Source organism: Engraulis encrasicolus, chromosome 6, assembly GCF_034702125.1.
Source record: "Engraulis encrasicolus isolate BLACKSEA-1 chromosome 6, IST_EnEncr_1.0, whole genome shotgun sequence".
Taxonomy (NCBI): Eukaryota; Metazoa; Chordata; class Actinopteri; order Clupeiformes; family Engraulidae; genus Engraulis; species Engraulis encrasicolus.
The window spans coordinates 15226396-15236395 of record NC_085862.1 but is presented as its reverse complement, the minus strand read 5'-3'; the positions used below and the strand labels follow the sequence as shown (position 1 = coordinate 15236395).

General features: G+C 46.4%; 1 protein-coding gene across 2 annotated transcripts in view; it reads left to right on the top strand.

Annotated features, from left to right (window-relative positions):
• The window catches only part of cdc14ab (cell division cycle 14Ab), a 46666-nt gene that overhangs the window by 34872 nt on the left and 1794 nt on the right, over positions 1-10000 (top strand). The window contains exons 11-15 of one of the 2 annotated variants that reach the window (XM_063200761.1): positions 3619-3733; positions 4374-4465; positions 5926-5973; positions 6504-6608; positions 7133-7550. In XM_063200761.1, coding sequence (XP_063056831.1) covers positions 3619-3733; positions 4374-4465; positions 5926-5973; positions 6504-6608; positions 7133-7550 — 778 coding nt within the window. The remainder of the gene's footprint in view (positions 1-3618; positions 3734-4373; positions 4466-5925; positions 5974-6503; positions 6609-7132; positions 7551-10000) is intronic. The other variant, XM_063200762.1, reaches the window with a different exon arrangement.

Genomic DNA, 10000 nt, shown 5'->3' with positions numbered 1-10000 from the left:
AGGTGAAACGAAACCGAAGCGGTCTTCTACATAGGCTAGCCTATGGAAAGGACAGTGGCTTTCCAATTAGGTTATCCTTTCCACGTATTCACACAACGTTGGCATATGCGTATTAAACGTTAAATCCACGCTTTGTTGGCGACTTTGTTGCATATAATTTGGCTAATCCGCATGTGCTGTTGCGATATGCCACTTCACTATTTAAATGGCTCGTGCACCGATGGTAAGCGAGCGGCAGCGAAGGTGCCGGTAGACTTGGCTTTTCACACTGACTGTCTGCTCGCGCTGCGGTCTGGTTGAAAATCCCCTCAGCAAATGTTTTATTTGGAGCGTGTAGGCCCTGTTTGAATGAAATATCACCTTGTCTTTGCTGTTTTCGTGCTCAAATTGACTTTTAAGTAACTGTCGGGTCTTGGAGCGCACACACATGCGGAGCGCTCGCCAGCCGAGGAAGATCTCATCCTCTCACCTAGGTTATCTGTCTTTTTTGCTACATGGCTGATCAATGCACCAACCGTAGCCCAGGTGCCACTAGAAATTAGTATGTCCAAAACCTTGTGTGCCGACCAAAATTTTATGAAACTTTTAAACAATGTTTGGCACAGCCAGGCTTTCCATCTCATCCACGCATATGAACAAACAAGGAGGGAGGGGCAACTTCACGTAGCCTACATTTAATCAGATACATGGGGTGGAAAGCCTATTTAGAAGTCAAAACAAAAGGTGGATAGATTGTTGTTGCCGTGAAGAGGCGGTTATTGAAATCGCGCTGTGGATGATTCTGCTTAAATAGCAAGAACGTTTCCCCATTTCATATTATGTTTCTATTGTGGAAAATATCTTTTCACTAGGTTTTTAAGTGGGTTATGCAATTTACTGCACATAAGTGCCCTTAAAGACCCACCACAACCCGTCATTCTCCATAGGATAACGTGGGGAAACTCGACCCCCGACTTCGGGCCTCGGGCCGGGTTCGGTTATATAATTCTAGTGATGTGTCGGGTAACATCGGGCTCGGGCTTTAAAAGCCACGGGCCGGGTAGGGTCGGGTTGACATTTTCAGGCCCGTTGAGAACTCTAACACACACACACACACACACACACACACACACACACACACACACACACACACCTGCAGACCAGGCAGCATCATCGGACCACAGCAGCACTACCTAGAGGAGTGAGTACATACACACATACACACACACACACACACACACACACACACACACACACACACACACACACACACACACACACCTGCAGACCAGGCAGCATCATCGGACCACAGCAGCACTACCTAGAGGAGTGAGTACACACACTTTGTGTGTGTGTGTGTGTGTGTGTGTGTGTGTGTGTGTGTGTGTGTGTGTGTGTGTGTGTGTGTGTGTGTGTGTGTGTGTGTGTGTGTGTGTGTGTGTGTGTGAAAGGAAGCAGTGATGTTTTGAGCCTGTGAGACACTGAACAGATTCTGTGTTGATTGGCTGGAGCGCGACAGGAGGCCACACACACACACACACACTGGCACTCAAGAAGGTGTGTGTGTGTGCGTGTGTGTGTGTGTGTCCGTCCGTGTGTCCGTGTCCGTGTCCGGGTCTAATCAGCTGGCATAGTTTCCGTGTGATGTCACCAGAGCTGTGGACGTTTGAGAGGCGACACACTCCTTCTCTCACATGAACCCATTTGACCCTTTACACAAACACACATGCACACACACACACACACACACACACACACACACACACACACACACTGTTCTTCTCCCACAACCCCTGACATACGCACACTTCCGTGCGCACTCCTCACACACACACACTCTCTCATTCTCCCACATGAAGTCCCACAACTCCTCATAGCACACACACTCCTCTCTCCCTAACACACACACATGCACACACACACACACACACACACACACACACACACACACACACACACATGCACTCACACACGCACACGCACACACAAACTTTCTCTCTCACCTCTGACATGGACTCAAATGAACTTTGAAAACATGCACACACAAGACACACACTCGCATGCAACACACTCACACGCAAGACACGTATGCACACACACAGACACTCACACAGACACTCACACAGACACTCACACAGACACTCACACGAAAGATGCACCCTCATGACCGACACACACAGATGAGCTTAACAAACATTGTGTCCTTGAACTAACCCCCAACACACACACACACACACACACTCACACACTCGCACACAGATGCACTTTAATTGTTTTTGTTTTAGCGGGTTGGGTCTGATTAAAAAGAATTGCATGAGTCTGTGTTTCACATTGCTGTTGGTCATCGAAACTCGTTGACCCTTCGCATCACTAGTGTGTTATGTGTGTGTTTGTGTGTGTGTGTGTGCGTGTGCGTGTGCGTGTGCGTGTGCGTGTGTGTGTGTGTGTGTGTGTGTGTGTGTGTATCCATCTGGAACAACCAAGTTTGAAATGCCGGAGCTGTGTGTGTGTGTGTGTGTGTGTGTGTCTGCATCAACATTTATGTGCTACATGCTATGCCCCCTTGAGAGTCTGCCCTAGGAATCCTTATCTCCTGTTTCATGGATCGTCTCCGTTCTGTAGAATGTGTCGTTCACTTGAATGGGGCTCCCCAATGGTCGGTTACACGTCTGCTATGTCTGAATAGCAGGCTTATGAATTCCATATCAGACCGCTGACAGTGGTGGCAGACTTTGGGGCTCTAATTGTTGTGTTTCATATCCAGATTTGCCTTTGAAAATGGTGGGGACATTATTGTGGTAAATGGTCCGGGTAGTTATTTTTTCCATTACAAATATTCTTGCTCAAAATTAGCTGATGTTGCTGAGCAACACAACATGACGTGGTGTTCTAGAACAGCAAACTAAGCTTTTGGAAGTCAAACTTATTTCCTGTCGCGGAAGTCGTTTAATTCCGTAATGGCTATGCTTTTCGTTTAGTCAATCAATGTGGCATTGTTATAATCTTGATGAATAGCGAATAATCTAAGAGTAGCCATGCAGAAAGTGGGACAGCGTTAGGCAAGGCAGTCCCTTTCATTGCTCCCTTCAGAGAGATCGAGACCCTCCATCTTTCTGTCGGTCGCTATTCCACGACCGGGACAGCCTTGACAAACGCTATCCGGCATCTGTGTGTCGGTCGCTATTCCACGAACACCAAACCTATATGTGTGGTCTAGGTATTCTGCCCTACAAAGCGAAAAGGCAGTTTGACTTTCATGCCATATATATCAAAGTCTAAAGCTAAATAAAATGATTGATCTGCAAAAAAGGTGGTAATATAAAGTAACAAAACTGTCACATGTCAATAATCTCCCAAAAACCACTTATGCTGGATTGCAGTATCATTTAAAAGTCAACTGACTCCGTTTTGAGCTCTACGCAGTTACTGCCTTTTTGCTTTGTAGGGCAGTTACTTGTGGGCCTACTGCATTGATGGATACAGACAGGACGGTTACTTTGTTCTTGAACCCAACATAAGAGAGTGGTATCAGCTGAGGGGAAGACTCATTGATCAATGATTTCATGATTTATGAGGCCTGATATGGCTGTGTATCTGACAGTGTGTGTGTTTGTGTGTGTGTGTGTGTTTGTGTTGTAGGAAGCAGGCCCTCTTGTGGCAGCAGGGGGAATTGCAGAGGGCGGAGCATCATCGAGTGGAGGGCGACGCCCACTTAATCTCCCGACTCAGCGACCTCACACTCAACATGGAGCAGGTAGTTGTGTGTGTGTGTGTGTGTGTGTGTGTGTGTGTGTGTGTGTGTGTGTGTGTGTGTGTGTGTGTGTGTGTGTGTGTGTGTGTGTGTGTGTGTGTGTGTGTGTGTGTGTGTGTGTGTGTGTGTGTGTGTGTGTGTGTGTGCACGATATTGCTACTGTGGTGTCGGATGCTATATGTTTACATGTATGTAAGCCTGCTGTGCTGTCCTGTCCCATCTTATCTTAACTGACTTTACCCAGGGATGAACTTGAAAAGTGCAATGACATTAACAACAAATGAAATGAGGCGATTTCCAAGGATGATTTTAAAAAGTATTATATTCTCGAGCCGGCGTAACAGTCAACGGACGCAGCAAATCTGTGGTTCGACAATAGCTGTGCAATTATATGAAATAACAGAACTATAGTTTCTGAATGCATCCCTTCTTATTGTATTACCGTAAATTCCTGAAGTATACAGAAACTACAGTCTACAGGAGAGAAAATTGGCTTATATCCAGAAACGGGACAGTATCGCTTTCACTAAACACAAAATAAACTGTGTGTGTGTGTGTGTGTGTGTGTGTGTGTGTGTGTGTGTGTGTGTGTGTGTGTGTGTGTGTGTGTGTGTGTGTGCGCGCGCATGTGTGTGTGGCGTAGATGGAGCCTGAGGAGAACGGCGTGTGTGTGACGCAGGGAGATAAACTTCGTGCCTTAAAGGGGCGTCGCCATCCCAGATCAGCAACGCTCAGGTAAGCCCCGCCTATCTCCGCTCTCTACAGCCCACCAGCACTCCCCACTGCAGGTCATCCACCAATCAGAAGCATGCAAACAATAATTAGGAACACAGCAAATCGACTTTCACATCCTTACAAATGTATTGCAAGACATTTCCTTTCCGTTTTAAATTCACATGACATTGACATCAAGAAATTTGATAAGCTTAAAATAAATGGGGAAAAAAGATGTTCGCACACTTGCTTTACTTTGTTGAGAGAGAGAGAGAGAGAGAGAGAGAGAGAGAGAGAGAGAGAGAGAGAGAGAGAGAGAGAGAGAGAGAGAGAGAGAGAGAGAGAGAGAGAGAGAGAGGCTAGCATAGAGAGGGAGGGGAGTGGGAGAAAGAGAGAGGGATGGTGGAGAAAAAGAGAACAACGTGTTGGCAGCGCTGTAGAGGTAAAGCGTGCTCTTTGCGCGTCGAACAAATGTGTGGTGAACTTTTTCCTTTTCAATTAGACCTATGCCGCTAAGGATGCTGCTATGCTGCTAATCCTGTTTTTACCAGCACAGAAACTATGCACAGATAAATAAATGTGCTTGCTTGCTGTTTACCTGACTATTAACATTACATTACTTCCTTCCTCTGACCCAGCCATGTCTACTTGCATTCATTGTTGGCTTGCCAAATCAACAGTCCCATTTTCTCTGAGAACATTTCTAGGTCAGGGTGAATTGGGAAAACACAACCGACGGGACAACCTCTCAGCACTCCGATGTGCTCCGAACACAAGAATAGGCCTATGCTTGCAGACGCAGCAGCAGCAGCGACATCTAAATGAGAGAGTTTAGACCAGTGGTTCTCAACCTTTTTTGAACAAACACCCCCTGTACCTCAGCCTGAGCCTCCCAACGCCCCCTTCACCTCATCATAAGCCTGCCAAGACCGCCCTTAGTATTAAAAAAATGAAAGTGATTAATGCACCAAATGGCAACTAAGCACTGCCCCCTCTAATCTGTATCCCTCTCAACGCCCACCTAGAGCTCCCCAACGCCCCCTGGGGGGTCTGTACCGCCCCTGTTGAGAAACACTAGTGTAGTAGACTGTCATCATGTAAAAGCGTATTTATTTCACGTCAGTCCATTCCATATGCAACACCTTTGCAAGTTAAGTCGTGGTCTTCAACGCCATGGGAAAGTTTTTTTTGTCGTGTGACCAGGTTTGGGCTGTTTTCTCACCGCAAAATTGTTGCGAAATTGTGCCCAGACCAAAAGCATCCCTGAACCTAACCTGTCAGCACGAGTCAACATGGAAAGGCGTAGTTTGTTAGACGTTGAAATCGGCACGTTCTCTTACTTACTTGTATGATGACATGTTGGAATCTGTCACATCACATCTCACCGTTTTTATCTGACCAAAGGGATGTGTGCAAGTGATCAACTGATAAGCTGATAAGTGTGTGTGCGTGTGCGTGTGTGTGTATGTGTGTGTCTGCAGGTCAGAGGAGATGAAGCTGCACACACAGACAGCAACGCAACCCTACAGGTACGTGTACAGACACACACACACACACACACACACACACACACACACACACACACACACACACACACACACACACACACATGTGTGCATCATAGCCAAATCTCCGCCTCATCATCCAGTCTAAATCTTCTCTCACTCACACACACACACACACACACACACACACACACACACACACACACACACACACACACACACACACACACACACACACACACACACACGCTTGCATACACACACACAACAATAATACAGTAACATTAATCAATTAGAAATGCACTTAGAGAGAGCAGACACCTGCCAAGGAAGATGTTTGACAGAATATTTTACTATGTTACACCCTATTTTTTTTCCAAGTCTGCCTCGTTTTTGTGGAGTTTGGAACTGAAATGTCAAAATTCGTCCTATCCTTGTGTGTGTGTGTGTGTGTGTGTGTGTGTGTGTGTGTGTGTGTGTGTGTGTGTGTGTGTGTGTGTGTGTGTGTGTGTGTGTGTGTGTGTGTGTGTGTGTGTGTGTGTGTGTGTGTGTAGGGCGAGCAGTGCGGTGGGCCTTACTGTATCGAGGGTGGCAGCCAGCTCTGCATCAGCCAAGAGAATCAGCAGAAACTCACTACCCTCGGGATCCAGCATCAAGAGGTACACACACATACACACACACACGTACAGGGCATTGGTTACAGTCCCTGCAGCAGTGTGGGGTTGGGTGCCTTGCTCAAGGACACCTCGGCCATGGAGTGTGGTAGGGAGTGGAAGGGTGGGATTTGAACCAGCAACCCTCTGATCTAAAGCCCACATCCTTAACCACTAGAGCATGGCTGCCTTATATATAGCTGAGAGATGTGTGTGTGTGTGTGTGTGTGTGTGTGTGTGTGTGTGTGTGTGTGTGTGTGTGTGTGTGTGTGTGTGTGTGTGTGTGTGTGTGTGTGTGTGTGTGTGTGTGTGTGTGTGTGTGTGTGTGTGAGTTGTTTTTTGTATACGTGTGCGTGTATGCGTATTAATGTGTGTGCGTGTATGCGTATTAATATGCGTGCGTTTTTTTTGTGTGAATATGTGTGTTTGCATGTGTGTTTGCACGTGCGTGTGTGTGTGTGTGTGTGTGTGAAATTTTGTTTGCGTGTGTGTGTATGTCTGTGTGCGCGTGTGTGTTCCTCCCCTTCTAGCACCATAAGCTGCAGGCTGGCTAGTTCCCTTGGTAACCTGCGCGAGGGTTCCGAGGACAACCGAACAAGCGCCACCTCCCCTTCCTCCTCCCCCACCTCGCCCTCCTCCTCTCCGTCCCGCTCCTCCCCCTCTTCCTCTCCTCCGTCCCGCGCGCTCCTGCTCTCCTACTCCTCCGCCACGCGCTCCTGCGTCTACGAGCTCAACAACAACCAGTACAGCTCCTCCCACAACCAGTACAGCCCCGCCCATAGCAAGTATAGCCCCGCCTATGGCACATTAAGCTCCACCTCTGTGGTCCACAGCTCCAGCAAGAGTCCGTCCTCCTCCCTGCTGGCCGCGCCCACTTCTATGGGGTCAAGGGTCGCGGCGGGGGGGCTGGGGGGGTCGTCAGGCCGCTACCTCAGCCGCTCCATCCCCGTAAGTCACACACAGGCACGCACTAACGTGCACGCACACACACACACACACACATACACACACGCACACACACACACACACACACACACACACACACACACACATACACACACGCACACACTCCTGTGCCTCACACAGCCAGCAGCAGCATCTGTTGTCTATACTCACGCCTGTCTGTTCTTACACCTTGCTAACACACACACACACACACATACACACACACACACACACAACGTTGCTAACTCATGTACACACACGCACACACACACACACACACACACACACACACACACACACACACACACACACACACACACACACACACACACACACACACACACACTCCTGTGCCTCACACAGCCAGCAGCAGCATCTGTTGTCTATACTCACTCCTGTCTGTTCTTACACCTTGCTAACACACACACACACACACACACACACACATACACACACACACACACACACAACGTTGCTAACTCATGTACACACACGCACACACACACACACACACACACACACACACACACACACACACACACACACACACACACCCCTACCCCTGACTACTATTTCTCACACAGGCCTTCTGTATCTGGTGTGTGGGTGTCCTCATGTTCAACTTCTGTATGTTCTACAAACCGGGTTACAAAAAAGTTGGGACACTTGGTATTATGTGAATAAAAGCAAAATGCTGCCATTTTCAAAACATTCAGTCCATGCATAAGCTGGACAATACAGTTGCACAATGTCAACATATAAACTCTTAAAGCCAGGCTAAAGTATTGCTTTGAGGGAAATATGTGTTCATTTAAAATTTGACCCATGCAACAAATCTCAAAATAGTTGGACATTTCTAAAAATTCTAAAAACTTTTTGGGGATTTGTTGGATAAGTGAAATTTTAAATGAGCACATATTTTCCTCAAAACAATAATTCTGCTTGGTTTTAACAACTGATACTGTATGTTGTCTTAGCACAATGTTCTATCTTATTAACAGATTTAATGTTTTGAAAATGAAAGCATTTTGATTTTATTCACAAAACAGCAAGTGTGACAACTTTTTTGGAATCCGCTTTGTATACACTATTTGGGTGTAATGTTAAAAAAAAAATTTTTTTTTTAAAAACCCGAAAAATCACAATTTAATTGTGATCACACAGGTGGGCCTGCGGATTTTTGGCCAGAAACACCAGCCTGTCAACCTGTTCTGGCTTTAAGGACGTCCGAAGGCAGGTCACTACTGTATTGCCCCCTAAGCTTCATGCTGTTACCTAATCGTGATCAATAATTTATACTTCAATAGTTATTTTGATTTTGATCCAAATAATCGGATCATAATAGATCAAATATTTATTTTCCATAGTCGTCCAGCCCTATTTGTCCTCTCTGTATGTGGACTGTGTAGTGCTGCATGTTGGAAGCAAAATGATAGTGCTGCTGCTAGTATTGAATCCAAAATTTCTTATTCCGCCATCAAGGTATTTGGCAGCCATTTATTAAATGTAGATCTGCTAAATCCATTGTTTACTACTACTACTACCAATAATAATAATAATAATAATAATAATAATAATAATAATAATAATAAATGATTCTTTTTTTCCCATTCACTCAGTGTCCATGTGTTAAAAACGCATCTGAACATCTGAAAAATTAACTTCAGATTGAACTTCAGCTGTGCCCAAAAGCTTGAGCTGAGTTGTGATGTGTTTTTAGGACAGAAGGTGGACTTTTCATTTGTCAGTTTCTAACAGCACAGTTCTCCGGTGCATGTGCTCTCTCAGTGGTGCAGCAGTGAAACACGTCCCCCGGGAAATATGCTGCATATTGGACATTCAGCACTCAGTGTGTGTGTGTGCGTGCGTGTGTGTGTGTGTGTGTGTTTGTGTGCGTGTGTGACTTAACGGGGGCCATGTACTGATGCCTATAACTCCCCAAACATGGAGTATTGGCGTGCGTGCGTGTGTGTGTCTGTGTCTGTGTCTGTGTCTGCGCATGCACCTGTGTGCACGTGTGTGTGTGTGTCTATGTGCGCATATGCGGGCCTGTAACTCCACTAACGTTGGTTCTTAAATGCTGCTCCATGCTGCTGTTGATTGTGTGTGTGTGTGTGTGTGTGTGTGTGTGTGTGTGTGTGTGTGTGTGTGTGTGTGTGTGTGTGTGTGTGTGTGTGTGTGTGTGTGTGTGTGTGTGTGTGTGTGTGTGTGTGTGTGTGTGTGTGTGTGTGTGTTCGCTCCCTCTTAGGAGCTGTAAGTGTGTGTTTACACACCAATTGCTTCTGTGCATTTAACTTTGAGTATGTGTCTTCCGCACACCAGTAGCTTGCGTGTTTGGCAGCGAGAGGGGGAGAGAGCCATGAGGGCCATAGGGTTTGGCGGTGGTGTCTCTGTACACATTTCTATGCCATTGACTTCTGATCCGCCATGACGCAAATTTCCTTTAGCCATTA